The sequence below is a fragment of the Agrilus planipennis genome, unplaced genomic scaffold (assembly GCF_000699045.2).
Source record: "Agrilus planipennis isolate EAB-ADULT unplaced genomic scaffold, Apla_2.0 scaffold535, whole genome shotgun sequence".
Taxonomy (NCBI): domain Eukaryota; kingdom Metazoa; phylum Arthropoda; class Insecta; order Coleoptera; family Buprestidae; genus Agrilus; species Agrilus planipennis.
In genome coordinates, this window is record NW_020439187.1 from 1 (window position 1) to 20,388 (window position 20,388).

At 35.8% G+C, this 20,388-nt stretch overlaps 1 protein-coding gene across 3 annotated transcripts; it reads left to right on the forward strand.

The window, feature by feature from the left end:
- Positions 1-12,430: 12,430 nt before the first annotated feature.
- LOC112903908 (zinc finger protein 358-like) lies at positions 12,431-17,012 on the forward strand. Of its 3 annotated transcripts, none has more exons than XM_025978056.1 (3): positions 12,431-12,789; positions 13,737-13,766; positions 16,847-17,012. In XM_025978056.1, exons 1-3 carry the CDS (start codon positions 12,565-12,567, stop codon positions 16,937-16,939), a joined length of 348 nt encoding a protein of 115 aa, XP_025833841.1. In that variant the 5' UTR covers positions 12,431-12,564; the 3' UTR covers positions 16,940-17,012. The 3 variants fall into 3 exon arrangements, with proteins under 3 accessions (XP_025833841.1, XP_025833840.1, XP_025833839.1); XM_025978055.1 differs by having other exon boundaries at positions 12,436-12,798; positions 13,740-13,766; positions 16,847-17,008; XM_025978054.1 differs by having other exon boundaries at positions 12,550-12,798; positions 16,847-17,002.
- Positions 17,013-20,388: the final 3,376 nt, after the last annotated feature.

Below are 20,388 nucleotides of genomic sequence, written 5' to 3' on the forward strand. Positions count from 1 at the left end.
CTAACATGTTTGGCAATGATAGATAAAATGAAATGTTAATTCGTAACAGAAAAAGAGCCAATCGGTGGGCTGCAAGAGAACTCGCACTCTAGATTTTCCTACTTTCATTTCAACCATAAATATTTAAAAGGAAACGAATAAATTCCGAGTTGGATCGAAGCAGGCCGCGTATGTAAATGGTGCACAATGTGTTCTTCACGAGGGATATAAATTTCGTAAGTAAGAAAGGGTTGCTGCTCCGCGCGTATACAGAAAAAATTCAACGAAAACAGATAAAAAAAAACACGTGTATACGCTCACGCAACAACATTGTCCTCTCCGACAAACATATGCCGGTTACGACAACGTCTTCCTATACACTCTTACACACATGTGCACTTGACGTAGAGGCAACGGTCAGGCAATCGCACGAAGTTATAATAAATTTTCGTTCAAAAAAGCGTTGCTTTCAGGGTGGGAGTAGTCAAATAGAAATACTTACTAATATGCCCAGTTTTACCCTATTCGTAATTAAAAGTCCGATTACCTGATTTTTAGTTTTTATGAGATTTACTTTTAAAATTTGTTTTCTGTACGTTTCTAAAACTTTGAAAGTAATATAAGTAGGTACTAGATCAGAGCTAAGTACCGAAAGCCAGCAATTTGTGCTTGAAAATGTGCTTCTAGTCCTTTCTACTAGTGTTCAAGGATTGGTTGACGAACTACCTTATAAAAGTACTTTATAATTTGTATTTCAGAAGGTTTCAAGCCCTGTCAAAGTGATTCAAGCACATGGAGCTTTGAACTTTTAATTACTTTTCGAAAAAATTGATAATAATTCGAAGTTCTTATACGTAATTGTAATTTAAGGACTAAAGTAAGGAAGGGCATCAAGGAGCAACGTAAGAAAGGACTTTGGTCCTAATATTTTGAGCTTTTATGATGAAGGATTTGCTCAGATCAAGGATTCTGTAGTTGAACAAGGAAAGGACTGTAGTCCTAATATTTTGAGCTTTTGTGGTGAAGGATTTGCTCAGATCAAGGATTCTGTAGTTGAACAAGAACAAAGGTTATTAAGATAGAAAACAGAAATCCAATGGCTTNGTATCACTGTTCTTCCTGTGTAACTCATCCGTACATTTTTAAGTATTTTTAACATCTTGTTAAAAGCTTTTTCTAAATCTACAAATCCGATGTACGCCCTCTTTCCTTTATCTACCTATCGTTTTCTCTATTATTATAAAAAGAAATAATTCTTGATTTCATTAGAAGCTCCCTGACATTTCCCTGAATTCTTAAATTCCCTGATGTTATCATTTTTGACTACCCTGAATATAACAGATCAACAAGACAGATAAGGCAACTAAATTGGCAGATAAAGACAAATATTCATATAAGGGTAACCGATTTAGTAATTCTTTTATACAGCAACTGAAGAACAATAAAATTATTATTATTGAAATTTGATCAGAAATTGTTCTGATAAGATTTCCACATAACATTCTCCATTCAACGTTGCGGTTTGGGGTGAGTGACAAGTTTCACTTGCGCCTCTCGTTGTGCACATGTACATGATGTGTGCTCACCGTAACTACAACTGGAGACATGTGCTCTTTGACGTTGCGTGGATTTATTAGCAGGAGTCGGCAGTAAAGAAAGGACAAAAAAACGAAAGAGAACGAGTACTTAATAAAAGAAAAAGCAATTGAAACACATCCACCGGTAGGTACAATGAAGAAAGAGCTCCCCGGTATTGAACCAAGTGTGCAGCAGGTGCGGATCGCCGTTCTCAGTCGCTTTCTTGAGACAATGTTTGGGGTCAACAGGAACGATGCGATGCGATGGGTGGGTGGGTGGTTGGTTTGGTTAGTTGTTGTGCGATGGAGAGAGCGCGGGGATTACTTACGCTCGTTCTTGTATGTATAGGTAGCCGATATTACTCGACGTTGCTGCTGCGCAAGAAAAAACAACCGAAAGAAAAGGCCTATTGTAATTGTTTCACTACTTGCCACATGTTGTTTTAAAAGAACGGATACCAATTATGGGGCCACGTAATTGCCGCCCTCGAGATTAGAAGATCTCGAATGAAATACTTTTTTTTTTGCTCAATTTGTAACTTTAGGGGGGTTACAACAATACCTATTTTGTTACAGTTCATGAGAACGTTAATTTCTTTTTTTAGTTATTATAATGTAACCAAGTTACCCTGGTATCTCCATAGTCTATTCCTTAAACAGTAACTAACATTTTCCGATCAACATAAGAACAAAGGCTTTCACGGCCGGAATCCGTAGCAGAATGAAGATTCGGGCTATAAGGCCGTGGTCTCTCTAGAATAGTTCACTTAGACCACGGCCTTTTAGCCCGAATCTTCATTCTATTTTCCGATCAAATTTAATCTTTTTCTTTTCTAGAGGATTAACGAGTTATTAAGATCTTTAGCTTTAAGACTGGTTGGACACGCACTTGCACTCTTTCCTATCGTAAGATAATTCTCGCATTTTCATAAACTAGAACATCCTTTAGGGTTGTTCGGAAAGTCATTTCGTTTTTTCCCGACAGAGGATTTAATTGTATTCTTTTGCACCCAACTTCACATTTATCCGTATAATTTTTATATGCGTTGAAGGCTCATATAGCAAGGCTTGTGTGTGAAAAATTCCAATTAATTCTACGCAGTAGTTTTTGGTTGGTGCCCTTTTAAATATGGAGAGCGATAAGCAGCATTTTCGACATATCTTACTGTTTTACTACAGAAAGGGTAAAAATGCTGTTCAAGCCAGAAAGAAATTGACTGATGTGTATGGAGAAGGTGTGTTGACAGTACGCCAGTGCCAGAACTGGTTCGCTAAATTTCGATCCGGCAATTTTGATGTCGAAGATGCACCACGTTCGGGAAGGCCGGTTGAAGCTGATAAAGACGCGATAAAGGCATTAGTTGATGTGAACCGGCGAATAACAACACGTGAGATCGGATTGAGGTTAAATTTATCAAATTCAACAGTTTATGACCACTTGAAAGGCCTGGGATTATCCTCGAAGCTCGATGTATGGGTTCCCCATGTTCTCACAGAGAGAAATCTGTGTCGCCGCATTGACGTCTGCGATTCGCTTCTCAAACGTCACGAAAATGATCCGTTTTTGAAGCGCATCATCACTGGGGACGAAAAATGGGTTGTATACAACAACGTCAAACGCAAGAGGTCATGGAGCAAAAAAGATGAACCGGCTCAAACCATTTCCAAAGCCGATATTCACCAAAAAAAGGTGATGCTGTCTGTTTGGTGGGATTTTAAAGGAATCGTTTTTTTTGAGCTTTTACCGGATAACACAACGATTAATTCGGAAGTCTACTGTCATCAGCTGGACAAACTGAATGATGCACTTCAACAGAAAAGGTCAGAACTAATCAACAGGAAAGGTGTAGTGTTTCACCAAGACAACGCGAGACCTCACACAAGTTTGGTCACTCGCCAAAAGCTTTTACAGCTTGAATGGGATACAATGCTACACCCACCATATTCTCCAGACCTGGCACCATCGGATTATTATTTGTTCCGGTCACTCCAAAATTTTTTAGACGGTAAAACCTTCACCTCAAATGAGGAGGTCAAAAACCTCCTCGATCAGTTTTTTGCCAGCAAAGACCAAAAATTTTATGAGCGTGGAATTATGCTACTACCAGAAAGATGGCAAAAGGTGTTGGACCAGAACGGTCAATATATAATTTAATAAAGTATTTGTTTATTATACGGAAACTGTCTTTCATTTCCACAAAAAAAAAAACGAAATGACTTTCCGAACAACTACATCCTTAACTACTTGTGAACAGTAACCTAATCTAGATCTATCTCTATTCCTCGTAACTCCTGTTTCTGAGTAGCTCATCATGTCTGAGAAGGTGTCCTACCAACCTATCTCGCCTATTTCTTATTGACTTCCATTGAGTCATCTGTTCTCCTATTCTTTCTAATAGTTTTTCATTCTTAACCTTCTCTATTGTATCATCAATCTGTAACACCACATTTCGATTGCCTTTAACCTTTTGTTTTTTGATTAACGAATCAAAATCATAAATTTAAAAAAGAACGATTTAGAAGGTTTGCACAACAGCAAAAAACCTTATCTAATCAATCCCAACGAAGCGAGTATGTGATTAGTCCGAGCGTGGTGGCTCTGGTCTCAGCGGTCGCCACTGTTCATCGATTGAGGACAGTGCATAGATACGTAATCCAAATCATTGTTTATTTCATTTTTTTAGACAATTCTTAGGATGTTTCTGATGAAATAACATTCTGCGTTTGTTTTTTTTTTATTTACTTATCTTTGTATGTTTCGTCGTGGCTTTCTGTGGCACGCACTTACGATGAGGCGCATCGAGCTTCATTTTTCACCTTACAATGGTTGTCAAAAAGTCAGGAAGCTTCGTAGCCACGGAACGGCTTCAAATAAAAGTCGGGTTTACCAGTTATTAAAGAATTACAAAACGTTACAATGATCCCTTTAGTCGATGTCTGAGGTCGCCTAGACATGAATAAAAAGGTTTTGTTCCGAATTTTTAATGGCCACAATCGACGTCTGACACGTCGCACAATGAAAATTAGAAAGCAATCGACCCCACCAAAAAAAATAACCCTTTAATCTTTGGCCCGCCACCTGTATAGAACGTTATTAATCATTTTTAATTACAATCGCTCGAAAAACGACCGTTTGAGGTCACGATTCTTTCTTCTGGTCGGCTTCGAATTTTAATCGGAATCGCGACTAAATAAATTTATTATAGACACAAATAAGGTCACATTTATAAACTTACACCGTCTGGAGAAAGTTTAATAAAATCACTTTTTGTTCAAAAATCCAATGGAAATTTTCTTAGAATTACGAAAATAAAGTTTCATTCTAAACTAGAACTATCAACCTACTGTGTAACGAAATCCAAAATTCTGAAGTTTTAGAGTTGGATTTTGTTACTGTTCCATATGTTTTAGTGTTTTTATAAGTTATATATTTTTAACCAGCAAGATTTCTTTTGATATACCTAATAAAACCTGTCTCAAAGGGCTTTTAGACTATTTAGCTTTAATTTTCTCTACACTTTCAATAATAACCAATTGTAATATTTTCCTGGATGTCTAACTGTTAGAAATTATTGTTCGTGATTCTATATAACATATGCAATTTGAATAGTACTTACAATGAACCTGCCCTTTGCAGCAGTTACCATGAGTTCATATATACAATTATTTAATTTAAGAGATGCATTATTGGGGTGAATGAATCCACAACATTTGGGTACCGTGTAAACATTAATCACAGATAGTGTTAGTGACTTACAAGAGCCCATACACAAGCACAACTGAAATTGACCATTTGGAAGTTTTAGTATTATGTTGTAGTCGATTTCACGTCGCACACTACTACTTTTTCATTCTTTTTCTGATAATAAATTTACTTAACAACATTTGTCGATTGTTTAGTCAGACGCTTGTAAACCATTTTTAATAACATTATAATTTAAATTATCTAAATGAATCAATTTTAACAATGTTTTAAATGTTTTACACCTTGAGCCTGACCACTCGAAATTGTCATAAAGTTAAAAAACCATTTAAAATGTTTAAAAGTACGTATTTACTTGTGTAGGTAATAAACAGATGTTGTTTAAACTTAAACCTACATTTTTACCTATTGATAAACCTTCAGCTATGGCATAATACTATTCTAAAACCACTGGTTACATTTGATGCAGTTTTTACTGTTAAGTACAGTACCTATTAATCTTCAAAAGTCCTAATTTAAATTTTGTATAATAGCAGGGCGGCACAGTACCTTCTGTAATTTCTCTACTTCTAATATGAATCTAACTATCCTGAGAAAGTGTCCTGCCAACCTCTATGTCGCCTATTTCTTATCGACTTCCATAGAGTCCTTTGTTCTCCTAATATTTCTAATAGCTCCTCATTTCTAACCTTCTCTATCCTCATCATTCGCCTGTAACATCACATTTCGAACGCTTTGTATCAATTCGGGGCGTCGGTTTTCTTTCTGGTACCTAATTAGGTCGCCAAAATATCTAACATGTTTGGCAATGATAGATAAAATGAAATGTTAATTCGTAACAGAAAAAGAGCCAATCGGTGGGCTGCAAGAGAACTCGCACTCTAGATTTTCCTACTTTCATTTCAACCATAAATATTTAAAAGGAAACGAATAAATTCCGAGTTGGATCGAAGCAGGCCGCGTATGTAAATGGTGCACAATGTGTTCTTCACGAGGGATATAAATTTCGTAAGTAAGAAAGGGTTGCTGCTCCGCGCGTATACAGAAAAAATTCAACGAAAACAGATAAAAAAAAACACGTGTATACGCTCACGCAACAACATTGTCCTCTCCGACAAACATATGCCGGTTACGACAACGTCTTCCTATACACTCTTACACACATGTGCACTTGACGTAGAGGCAACGGTCAGGCAATCGCACGAAGTTATAATAAATTTTCGTTCAAAAAAGCGTTGCTTTCAGGGTGGGAGTAGTCAAATAGAAATACTTACTAATATGCCCAGTTTTACCCTATTCGTAATTAAAAGTCCGATTACCTGATTTTTAGTTTTTATGAGATTTACTTTTAAAATTTGTTTTCTGTACGTTTCTAAAACTTTGAAAGTAATATAAGTAGGTACTAGATCAGAGCTAAGTACCGAAAGCCAGCAATTTGTGCTTGAAAATGTGCTTCTAGTCCTTTCTACTAGTGTTCAAGGATTGGTTGACGAACTACCTTATAAAAGTACTTTATAATTTGTATTTCAGAAGGTTTCAAGCCCTGTCAAAGTGATTCAAGCACATGGAGCTTTGAACTTTTAATTACTTTTCGAAAAAATTGATAATAATTCGAAGTTCTTATACGTAATTGTAATTTAAGGACTAAAGTAAGGAAGGGCATCAAGGAGCAACGTAAGAAAGGACTTTGGTCCTAATATTTTGAGCTTTTATGATGAAGGATTTGCTCAGATCAAGGATTCTGTAGTTGAACAAGGAAAGGACTGTAGTCCTAATATTTTGAGCTTTTGTGGTGAAGGATTTGCTCAGATCAAGGATTCTGTAGTTGAACAAGAACAAAGGTTATTAAGATAGAAAACAGAAATCCAATGGCTTGCTTCAAGATAAGACATATACTTTTCCACACTTAATTGTTCCTAGGATCAAAAAAGCAAAAAATTGTCGTACTATACTCTATAGAAGGTACAGGTACATAATTGAATATCATCAGTACATAATTGAATATCCGTATGTCTGAAGATGGTTTGAAGTAATTGTAATTGCAACTGAACTGAATTAAATTAAATAGATATTGCTGTTGTTGTTATTGCTTAAGCATGGTGCGGGAAGAGAAAGTGGTTCTTGAATTTCCACCTGAACGAGGAGGACGTGTAGCTGGACGTTCTTTCGCCGACTGTCCGCCAAGTCAACGCCAACAATGCGCGGAACAACGACGGTGTTGTACGGACTCCACACGTTAACAGAAACGGGCAAATTTCGAACATTTATCATACGCTTCAGCCTCGACTTTTAGTTTACGCGAAATCGAACGGCATCGCCTTGCACAAAACGACGCAATACTTACTTGTTTTGTTATGCAATCGAATTTAAAAAGTGACCGCAACAAGTGGGACTGATAGTAAATTCAACGTACTGCAAATTGATTTTGGAGAAAGGTCAAAGTTGACTAAACTTTTTTCAATTTTGTTCATAGAAGATGATTCTGATTAATTCGAACTTACTAAATTGGTTGGACACGCACCTCCACTCTTTCTTATCCTATGTCTAAAATAGAACATTAAACATTTCTAACTCTTCGTGCTTCTGATTTTGTCTCTAATTAGTCCTTCATGTCTCCAAAGGTGTTCTACCATCCTATCTCTTCCTTATTGAGCTCTCAAACTGAAGGCGGTCACCCGCCTCACCACCTTGACTCACTTCTTACATTTTATTTTCGATTACAATTATGCTCGCTATTTAAATAATTCTCAGATAAATAATCAACAAACTAAATGGAGAGTGTTCGGCTAGTAATTTTATGCATGGTTTATAGAAGTGGATATTTGCAGCCTTTAAAACCTCCCCTTTAGTTAAAAATTGTGGCTCTGTTAGTAGGGTAGGATGTACATAAGTCATAACTAACTCTGTATGCTGCATATGTCCCACTTTATTTGCCCATGATAACATGAAGCAGTATGAATAATAGAACATGTGCTATAAGTTGTTTAATAAAATAGGTTCACATACAATCGTTTAATAATGATACTACACCTTTCTATATGTAGTCGGTTGGAGTAACATGCGGCCGCTAAAGAATTATCTAAAGAGGAGTGCCCAGTGCCGTATGGGCCCCGCTGAAAAGGCAAAAGCAAGTGCCACAATAATAAAGTCGAGATATCGCTTTAGCCATCGGCCTGGTCAAGCCCTTTTTCCTTCTTTAGACGCAACCAAAATCGTGCACAACAGAGTGTTCACAATCCACCAAGACTTCGATAGTAACTACGCTTTTCTCTATATCTATGTATCTATCTGTCTCTCTGTGCGTAACTATATGACCTACGAACAACGTACTGTTCCTTATATATACTGAATAGCTAAACGAACACAAGTGTCGAAAATACTAACTTTTACTTATTTAAAACGTTTAAGATCAAACCCGAGTTTAGGATAAACTAGTTTTACGTAGGTCAAACCAGTCCATCCAAAGAACAATATAATGAACCAGTTTCCCCAATCCGAAATGGATTGTCTTCAATCTGTTACCGGTCCAACAATATTCCAGGATAAAGCGATAATGTGAACCAACTTCACCTAGTCCAAATGGGTTTTGTTCTAAATCCGTTACCTATCAAATCCTACTTCAAGATAAACTAGTATTGTCTAGGTCAAATCAGTTTATCCTAACAGTAATATTATGAACCAATTTTGCCTAGTCCGAACTGGTTTGTCCTGAATCTGTTACCGGTCAAACAATATTTCAGGATAAACCTGTTTATCCTAAGAGCGATAATGTGAACCAATTTCCCCTAGTCCAAATGGGTTTGTTCTAAATCCGTTACCAGTTAAAACATGTTTCAAGATAAACTAGTTTTGCCTAGGTCAAATCAGTTTATTCGAAGAGCAATATTATGCACCAGTTTAGACTAATCCAAACTGGATTGTCCTGAATCTGTCACCGGTCAAAAAATTTATCAGGATAAACCGGTTTACCCAAAGAGCGATAATGTGAACCAATTTCGCCTAGTCCAAATGGGTTTGTTCTAAATCCGTTACCAGTCAAATCCTACTTCAAGATAAACTAGTATTGTCTAGGTCAAACCAGTTTATCCTAACAGTAATATTATGAACCAGTTTAGACTAGTCCAAACTAGTTTGTCCTGAATCTGTTACCTGCCAAACAATATTTCAGGATAAACCGGTTTATCCAAAGAGCGATAATGTGAACCAATTTCACCTAGTCCCAATGGGTCTGTTCTAAATCCGTTACCAGACAAGCCTTATTTAAAGATAAACTAGTTTTGCCTAGACCAAACCAGTTTATATGAAGAGCAATATTATGAAGCAGTTTCGCCTAGTCCTAGTTACCAGTCAAACAATATTTAAGGATAATCTGGGTTTTCCTAGACCTAATTAGTATTTAAATTTCAAACCAGACCAACCTAAACTTACACAAAACTAGTTTATCCTGAAATCAGGTTTAACCGAAAGCACATCTTCTATTATATGTAGCTTGTAATGCAATACTCCTTAATACAGGTCAGCACCAGTTCAGCTTGGTTAATAAACTCCATGATATTTTAGTAGATGCCTATTGATATTGTCTCCACTGCACAAAATCGTCGCCAGTGGTCTATTTAATAAATAAAATGGAACGGTGATGATACGACAATAAAAACTAATTTAAGCATTCGATGTAGGTCGTGAAGGCCGATAACCCCGTTCAATTTTTACTTCGATGCTCGCATTTTATTCGACGACCCACAACAACAACAATAATAATGACGATACCACGCTAATGTCGGTGTGGAGTCACAGTGACCTGGTGAACTGAGACCAGACCAGCAGGAGGAAAGCAGATGCTACCGCCACGGCCCGGTTGATTCTTTCGATCGTCGTAACCCGTTCCGTTTGCACCCTCGCGGTTCAATTTTCGGCTTGATTTACTTGACCATATGCGTACGGTACCTGATGTGTTATTATTACCGTGGACGAAAAAAAGGGCCACAAAAAAGTCACTCTCATCGCGGAAGAACGGCCGATGTTAAACGGAGCCACGAATTAATTATTTATTTACATACTCACATCGACGTGTGACCGTATTATCGCGTATCTACACGCATGAATGTAGGTAGATACGTACGTATGCACACGACGAACGCTGACATCTAAAGGGTGGATAAATTACTTCCTTTATTCGATAAAAACAAATAATTATAATACTCACAGTTAAACGCTAACAAAACACATGTACTTACATGAATATTAAATAAACGACGAAGTGCTAGGGGATTTTAATCAAGAAATTGTATATACCATATCTGACGTAAGGCGTTTTGGTTTTAATGATGTGGCTCACTAAGTCTGGTTTAAAGGAAAATATATCATCATCATAAGGTCGCCAGTCCTAAGACTGGTTGGACACGCATCTCCACTCTTTCCTATCCTGAGCTAATCTTCGCATTTCGCTAAAACTAGAATATCCCACATCCTTAACTATTTGCAAACAGGAATCCAATCTAGATCTATTTCTACTCTTCCTGACTCCCGTTTCTGCCTATAAAATGTCTCTGACTAGACCTTCATGCCTGAGAAGGTGTCCTAACAACCTATCTCGCCTATTTCTTATTGACTTCCATAGAGACCTCTGTTCTCCTATTCTTTCTAATACCTCTTCATTTCTAACCTTCTCTATCCACAGTATCCTCATCATTCGCCTGTAAAACCACATTTCGAACGCTTCTAACCTTTTCTTTTTCGCCGCGCCCACCGTCTATATTTCGAACCCGTACAGCACCGCTCTCCAAGCATACACCTTTAACAATATTCTTCAAATTTCTAAATTAACCGTTCGCGAGCATAAAAGTGATTTCTTATTATTGAAGGCGACTCGACGCTGCGCTATCCTCTGCTTTATATCCCTATTAATCCATCCTTCCTGACTTATCTGACTTCCTAAATACTTAAAATCAGTCACTTCTTCTAATTTTTCGTCGCCTATTTTTATATTCGCTCTTTCCCTACGTTTTCTTCCCTTGCCTTGTCATATGTATATATACATAATATTGTTCTATTCTATTCTCTGGTCACAAATTTGTTTGCCTATTTGTCTACCAGTAATTCACGGACAAATGTGTAGATATATGACTTTTCGAAAGTAGAAAAAGGACTAGAGTTTTGTCAAATGATGTAAGGGTTTCTTTGATATACTTTTGATTAAATAGAATCTATAATTAATAATCAGGAATTTCCAGTTGGAAATAAACAATTGTAAAAAATGGAAGGGCGTAACTAAAAGTCTATATTCAGATGTATAGTTAGTTGCATGCATTTTAATATAAAGAGACGATTCAGCTGGAATAAAAGACTGAAAAAATAGAATACTCTCCCAATAACTCAAGGAACATCGGTTACAAAGGTCATACTTTACTTGTTACCCTATAAATAGTTATATGCTGTAGATAATCTTATTTTCACTAAAACTGTTTTTACAAATAAGTGAATATCCTTTTTGTATATCTTCAAGCAAGAAAGTGTCCCGTTTATTTAGCAGCATTATTATTATGTATGTTTATATTAAGATAACGTAAGAAGAAGAAAATTATTTAATATCGTATGTCAAACGTTCGTTTTATTTTCGTCGAATGTTCATCACAGCCGATAATATTGCAAAAATTCCTGGGTATTTTTTTTTCGAAATATCCGAGTCCGACAGCGTCTTGCCCCGGCGAAAATCCTCAACGCCACCCTCCGTTTTAATCCGTCGATATTCTGTCCAATAAAACTAATAACTCCTTTATTAAAAAACTGTCGCCGAATGGAAGAAAGAATTTTGCCGAATTAAAACTTCCATTATCCGATCCAAATTGGCCGTGAACTTCTTTTCACATTTTTAATATAAGAGGAACCAGTTCGATACCGAAATTGCGAAGGGAAACTCTTCTTTTATTAAAAAAACAAATCGAAAAGTCATTTAAGACGTTACCATTCCGAGGGGTTCGAGAATCAAAAGAAACACAAAAAGAGTAGAACGTTTCTCATATTTTTAAGTATATTGGCCCTGCACTAAGGCCTTGAGGAACTCCATTTTAGTCTATTAATACTTATATCTACACAAGTATGTATTGATATTAAATCCTAAATAATCTCACTGCCACTTTTCCTTAACAAAATGCCTGTCCAATCCGTTGTACATTGTGGAATTCTATTTACAGCTTTTCAAGGTTACTAGTCAACAGTATCGGCCCGATTTTAGTCCCTTGCGGAACTCCATTCATTTGACTTCAACTTTCTTACGCCTATCAAGATATATTCTATATTCTACTATGTATGTATCCAAGGAAAATTAATAATTTTTTTTTTGGTACAGGTGAACGACCGTATAAGTGCCATCTACCAGACTGCGGCCGGGCCTTTATTCAACTATCGAATCTTCAGCAGCACCTTCGCAACCACGACGCGCAGGTGGAAAGGGCGAAAAACAGGCCCTTCCATTGCAACATATGCGGAAAGGGTTTCGCCACCGAGTCCAGTTTGCGAACGCATACTTCAAAAGTAAGCCATGTATGTACACACAGGTTTTTTTTATTATTTTCCTTTTACTAACCCTTGGTTAAATTTAATTTTTGTTTGGAAAGAAGGCGGTGTGCTTATTATCCCTTAAAAAAAATTTGCACGTTCAATAATACAAATAGATCATTTATTTTGTCTACAGGGTGAACGTGATTCCCTGATATTTTTAATAATGGTGAACAATGATAAAACCAATCATAGTAAAAAAAAAGAATGATTTTTACATCAAATAAAATTATACGTAAAATATATATTGACACCACCCAATTAACCCGATGGTCTTGAAAATTAAGTCTTTATCTTGGTTTTGTTGGTGTGGTTTTGCTGATCCGTAATATTTGTAAAGAAATATCAATCGTTTTTTCCTATCAAATTAAATAATATTGTATGGGGGCACACCACCTTCTCATTAACGTTTCTTAATTACATTTATAATTATTTAAACACGTTTAATTAGTATTTATGCTTTAATTTAATTTTAATGCTTTTTTTAAATATTATTTCATATTGTTTGAGTTTCAGTTTTATCGTTTTTATACAATAAATTATCACATTACTGTGACTTATAGACAAGTTTTAAGAACTATTATGAACGAACATTTATGGATTATAACTTACATTAATTATTATTTTAATCATAAGGTTTGATAAGAAATATGCCGGAACTATCGGTACTTCGCTGATAAATTTCAGTTATTAAAATAATGGCAAATCAAGTCCAAACAGATTATGTATGCGCAAAAGCTTATTAAGCAATAAAAAAAGATGCAAAAAAAATATATGGCATTCGCAAAAGCGTATTATATGTTGTTTTTTAATGAACGCAAAATAACTTAATAACAATTATAACTAATAATAACAATAACCATCAAGTATTTTTAATTAAAGAAATGTCCAAAATTCCGGTCTAAACTACTGTTTTGTTTTAGAAGGGGTCGCTGTGTGCCGCTGCATCTTTGGTATGACAATTTTATTTTAAATAGAATTAATTAATAGGCTCCAAATTAATAAATACAAAATTTCACACGATTCGGACCTTTTTCAGAAAAGTCGAGGAAATAAAGCACAAAATTAGGCCAAACCTTCGAATTTTTGTGCAGTAAGTCAGATAGAGATTTTCGGTTTATTGCATTCGATTTGTGGGACCGTCTACAAACTTTATAACCTGGGGTCCAGGGCGACCGTCATCAGGAGTTATGTTATGTTTAAATTCATTAAAAATCAATTGAAATTAGTTAGTCGGAGGTTTTGAGGGTCGATGAACCCGAATATGCAATCGGGACGACCTCCGAGATGCCTGCGCCTCAGGACGACCGTCATACACGTCTTCATCAAGAGTTATGTTTTAAATTCATTAAAAATCAATTAAAATTAGTTACTCGAAGGTTTTGAGGGTCGATGAACCCGAATATGCAATCGGGACGACCTGAGCCTCAGGGCGACCGTTATACATGTCACCAGGAGTTATATTTTGAATTCATTAAAAATCAATTGAAATTAGTTACTCGGAGGTTTTGAGGGTCGATGAACCCGAATATGCAATCGGGACGACCTCCGAGATGCCTGGGCCTCAGGACGACCGTCATACACGTCTTCATCAAGAGTTATGTTTTAAATTCATTAAAAATCAATTAAAATTAGTTACTCGAAGGTTTTGAGGGTCGATGAACCCGAATATGCAATCGGGACGACCTGAGCCTCAGGGCGACCGTTATACATGTCACCAGGAGTTATATTTTAAATTCATTAAAAATCAATTGAAATTAGTTACTCGGAGGTTTTGAGGGTCGATGAACCCGAATATGCAATCGGGACGACCTCCGAGATGCCTGCGCCTCAGGACGACCGTCATACACGTCTTCATCAAGAGTTATGTTTTAAATTCATTAAAAATCAATTAAAATTAGTTACTCGAAGGTTTTGAGGGTCGATGAACCCGAATATGCAATCGGGACGACCTGAGCCTCAGGGCGACCGTTATACATGTCACCAGGAGTTATATTTTGAATTTATTAAAAATCAATTGAAATTAGTTACTCGATGGTTTTGAGGGTTGTTGAACAAGAATATATAGTCAATGACAACCTCCGAGATACCCGGGGCCCAGGGCGACCGTCATACCTGCAGGTCGTCTCTAGGAATTATGTTTTAAATTAATTGAAATTAGTTGCTGGGATGTTTTGAGAGTTGCTGACCACTAATATGTAGTTGGCGGCGGCCTCCGAGATACCGGGGCCCTGGGCGACCTTCACACCTACAGGTCGTCTCCAGGAGTTATGTTTTAAATTCATTAAAAATCAATTGAAATTAGTTACTGGGAGGCTTTGAGGCTCGCTGACCGAGTTGTAATTCACTTATAAAACTGCATTTTTTTAAGCATCGATGCCTTTTTTGAAGATTTTTTTAAGTTTGTAGACGGTCTCACAAATAGGATGGAGAAAACCGCATTTCGCTTACTGCCAAATTTCTAAGGTTCAATCCTTTATTTACCCGACTAGAACTAATTACATACAATAAAAATAAATTGTATTTAAAGTGGCTCATTCTTGACAAATTTGTTCTGTGTTATTTTTTATAAATTAACTTTTTCTTTATGTTAATTTGAGAAAGACGTTTAAAACCTGAACGAGTTTCAGAAGCATTAATAATAAAATATATTTGTAATCAACGTTATAATGCGGCAATTACCTATCAACTGTAAAAAGCAGTAATCGTGCACTTTACATGATAAGATCATAATAAAATAGTGGTTATTTCAATTTTAAAATTGAAGAGTCGCCAGGATAGAAACGCAGGCAGACATTAGTTAATTTACTGGTCCGAACTTCTGTAATTAAGGCTCAAAAGAACAACAAGAACAACAATCCAATAAATAAGGATTACTTTGATTAAGAAAATCATGCGTGCATAAAACACATTAAAAATCGTTGCATGTCAGAAAACATTCAGTTTTAACCCTTTTCGCAGATGACGGATCCTTATACTTAGGGATCTAAACGCTAGACTCCTACAATCCCCGCAATTGCTTCTTTTATGTAAATAACACCCCACATGTTATTCTTAAAACTACAACCAATCTCCACATGAAATCTAATACAATTATCTACGAAAAGGAGCTTATATTAATCCTAACCATAAATGTGATTTGATGAAACATGCTTTAAATGTTAATAATATAACAAGGATTCTTATTGGACTTAACATTTTGACAATTAATTATTTAATCTTGTGATAGGTATACTATAAAGAAGACTTAAAACATTCCCATTCATATAAAATAAATCTTTGCAAGTCAATCAGAGCTAGATTCAAAATATTGGGTCATCAGTAAAAGAAAAACAGTAGAAATCTAAGGGTTTGACTTTTTCATTTCTGGCACCTTTTTAAACATATATCTAATAATATAAAACGAGCGATTCCCCCAGATGGATATTCCTATTAATATTGAAACTTAGGACGGTCGTCCACGAATTCGATTAAATTGTGGTCGGACCTTTGGAAAACTAATTAAAGCTGTCTGATCCGCATCGGATCGTAACTAGTAGCCACATCCGCTCAAACGACGTTGATCAGTCAAATTGAATTTTTTATTCCGTAAAGTCGACATAAAGTGACGAGTTGTTGTGTAAATAATAAGGAGGGGTGCTTTTATATACGGTCATGAATTCTTCACTTATCATGGATCTTCTTCAGCCACTTCATCCGTTAAAAAAAAAATATCGACGGACCGTCATAAGTCTATCGTGTCAAGTCGTTGTAGATCGCGTTCTGGCTGTAGATATAAAATATAGGTGTGTGACCGATGTTTGTCACTCAACCGTCACCGTTCCGGCGGTAGTCCAATCGGACTCGTGGATAAGCAGCCTTAGCCGTCATTGTTCATTAGCATTAACGGTTTTAAAACCAAATACCAGCCAATAACAAGCGTTATTATTTATTATTATCAACATTTGCGAATCCGTAGTTGTAGAACACGTCGATAGAATTAAGAAATCGTATGTGGAATTTATTATTTTTTTTTCTTATTTGAAATTTGCAGCTTGCCGTCAATTTCTTGGTTGCCTCGCCCGGAAACGGATGTGAGAATGGAACGGGAGAGAAAAGCTTGGACGGGTCCTGTTTTGCTTTTTAATTCGAAATTCGAAAAGTAACACACTGGTCGAAAATTAATTCGAACACGTGAGCATATAATTTTGCGCACACGGGAAGTGAATTTTATATGCCGCCGCTGCGGTTGCTACCGACTTCGAAAAATGTCTTCTTGACATGCAGTGGCTCCGGCCGCGTCACTAAATTCTCCTTAATGGACATGTTTTATTAAACCAAGTACGTACCTGTGTCACCGGCAGCAAGTAGGCACACAATTAGTACTCGTGCTCGTACATTTTTTCACTTCAATTAAAGACGACAGTAATTATTAAATTATCCATAACAGCCTGCTGTGTTACCCATGCTAATCAAACCTCATTTAAATTCGACAATATTTAATAATAAATAATCGTTGTGTAATTGAAAAACGTAAGGCCTGCATATTTATTTGTTAAATTAGGTTAGTTTAGACCAGGGATAGGGAACCGATCGGACGTAAGCCTTGGAATATACTGCAAGCTATAACTACCGATTGAGGTTCTAGTAGAAATGTGTAAACCACTCAAGATGGCTAGGTAAAATTGTTTATTTTCTAAATGTAACTAAGACAAAGGTCATTTAAGGTTTTCATATTGTCCACTGAAACAACTACGTTGCAATGTTACACCAATGAAGCACTTGCTCAGTAGCACTCAAGTGGTACCAAACTAGCGATGAAACGGAAGTGTCATAACGAAAACAGAAGCGTAAACAGAAGTACATAGTAAATTTTTGCGGATGCGGATGCGGAAGCGGAGGTGTAATGATTATAAGTGACACTTTAATGTACCCTTTTCGCGAATTTTTTGTTACAAATTTTGCTTTTAGCACTTGCATCGTCCATATCAACAAAATAATCCCAAATGGAACTTATTTTTGACTTCAAAATTGCACTTTTAACTTAAAATTTACACCACCGAGCAAACACTATATACAAAATAAATAAACGCTATAACTGAATTAGTATTTTCGAAATGAAATTATTAGGAGAACTGGCTAAAGGAGAGCTGAAAGCCCTGGGCGTTTTTAGATTAAATTAGGAAACTAATAAGAAAACAAAATTTTGAAAGTATCAACATACAAAATACTAGGAAATAGATTTAGGCCTTAAATTATAATAAAGTTATTTGCAAAGGAGCAATATTATTATTAACAAAAATTTGCCGATTTTAATCCTGCATTAACGCTAATAGATAAAAGTAATAAATTTTTACGACTTGTTTTATTGTCCCGATATATTGATTTTTAGAAAGATTAAAAATAAGATTTTGTTAAGTTCCGATAGCTTCCGTTTTAAAAATTCGGAACCAGATGTCAAAATGTATGCGGAACTTCCGCAACTGCGGAAAGGGTAACAGAGGTCTGTTGCAACACAGCTTTACGTAATAGGCCTTGAAATCTCATCGAATCTGCCGTATATCTTTACATGCTACAATTTAAATTTTATCTACACATCCCTATTCTATTCTCTATTTGCAACTATATTGTAACTATTATTCCGCCATAATTTTTTAGGTTTTAAATTATGCAGAAATAACTGACTTCTACTGCATTGACACTAAACTGAGAAAATTTGATTACGTATAAAGAAAGAAAACTTCGGAGCAAATTCTCTCGAGCAACAGAACTTCGTTTTTTTTTTTTTTTATTTAATCTAGCAGCGACGGTAATTCCCCTCTCATGAATCCTTCAATAGGTTTACGTTTTAATGGAACAAAATAATAAGGATTAGGGTACTTTAAAAACACAGAAATAAATTACGGCTTGGTTACGTGTTGAAGCGGTATTAAAACTCGCTCTCATTTTCTTCAATTAGCGAATTTATGTAAAAATTAGCCATAAAAATAACTCTTTACCACCGTAAAAATGTCTGTGGCGAGCAATCTTATCCCGCATCTGATCTAAAACATACCTAAATAAATACGTTAACCATCGGAACGAAAACTGCTCTTTAAATCGTCCACAGCACGAGCTCTCACCTGTTCAAACCTTCCGGGTACTTTTCGTAATTATAACGCTGACGTACTTGTTCCAATAAAAATCTCTGACATTTTTCAATGTTTCCTCCTATTTTAATTGCAATCTGCTACTTGAAAACTACAGCTGATTATAATATTCGCTAATTAACCCTGCATTTAATTTGCTCGAACAAACTTCGGTTCGGTCGGCGTGCTGATGAGAACTGACAAAGAAATTTTATTGTTCCTTTTAATATTCATTTTTTGAAATATCTCATTAGTTAATTTAGATGTAGATATATAATTACATTTCAGAATTCTTTGATATCAAGTTTAACTGCTTACGACCCTTGAGGTCTCTGTTTGTAGAAATTGTTACATTTCCATTCATATCTACCTACACTTGAGGATAATCATTCTATTGTGTGATAATATAAAATCACCAAAAGATAAACCAATGTTAAGTAATATTCCTTAAAAATCACATTATATCTCAGCTTCTACTCTATCAAGTTTGAAGAAATAAAGTGCAGTCACAACTTAACCTAATACCTGCAACTATTATTATTAAATTAACATACTTCTTGAAACGCTTAATAAATGACGTAGGTGGTCATTACATACGTACACGATATCAAAAAAGAAACTCCATCAGTAGGAGTAGAGCCTAAAAAGATCATACCGAATAATTAATTTCTTCCCAAGATGAAAAGTAGTACGCAGTACGATAAAAACATCCACCGAATGTTCTTCGGAGTTGGCAATTTTCTCTGTCGTGAAAATGCTACTAATTATTTTCTTAAAATTAAGTCCTCTTCTTAAAATTGCTCCACCTTGTTTTTAATTTACATTTGGCGCTATAATTTCAGCTAGCTTCTTCCGCTTGAATTTGTTTCTCATCCGGCAACGAACGGAAGGCGTTGGCTTTTCATCTAGAATTTTATTCCGAACAAAAATACCTGCAATACGAGGTGTATAATAACGTAGTCTTTCTGAAATCCTATATCGCTTTGTGTAGTTTCCAATAGCGTAACTATTAAGTGCGCATTCTCTTTAATCAAAACAGTGAAAATGGTTGATTTTTTGAGAAAAATCCTTGATTATATTCCAGAATTTCCACACTTGATTACCATTTTCTATGGCATTTTTGATAAAAAATAGGTGTGACTTGAATACATTAAAAATGAATATATTTGGGATAGAAAAAATATATCTAGGAATCATTCTTATTATTTCCAAACATTCAGCAGAAATTCAAGAACTGTACTTGAGATCTTGAATTTCACAAAGTTCACAATTAAGATGAGGAAGAATAAATTTTTAAAAGCAATTTCGATGTAATGTAAAATCTAATAGAAGCAGGTATACGCTCTTGGTATCAATTTTTGACGTAACAACGTCTTATAATTCGATGGAGCCGGCTGCACGCACGAAAAAACATGACTCATGCGGCGTTACCTCGCTCTGAGGCGTTCCATTTAAGGCTTGAAGTGCA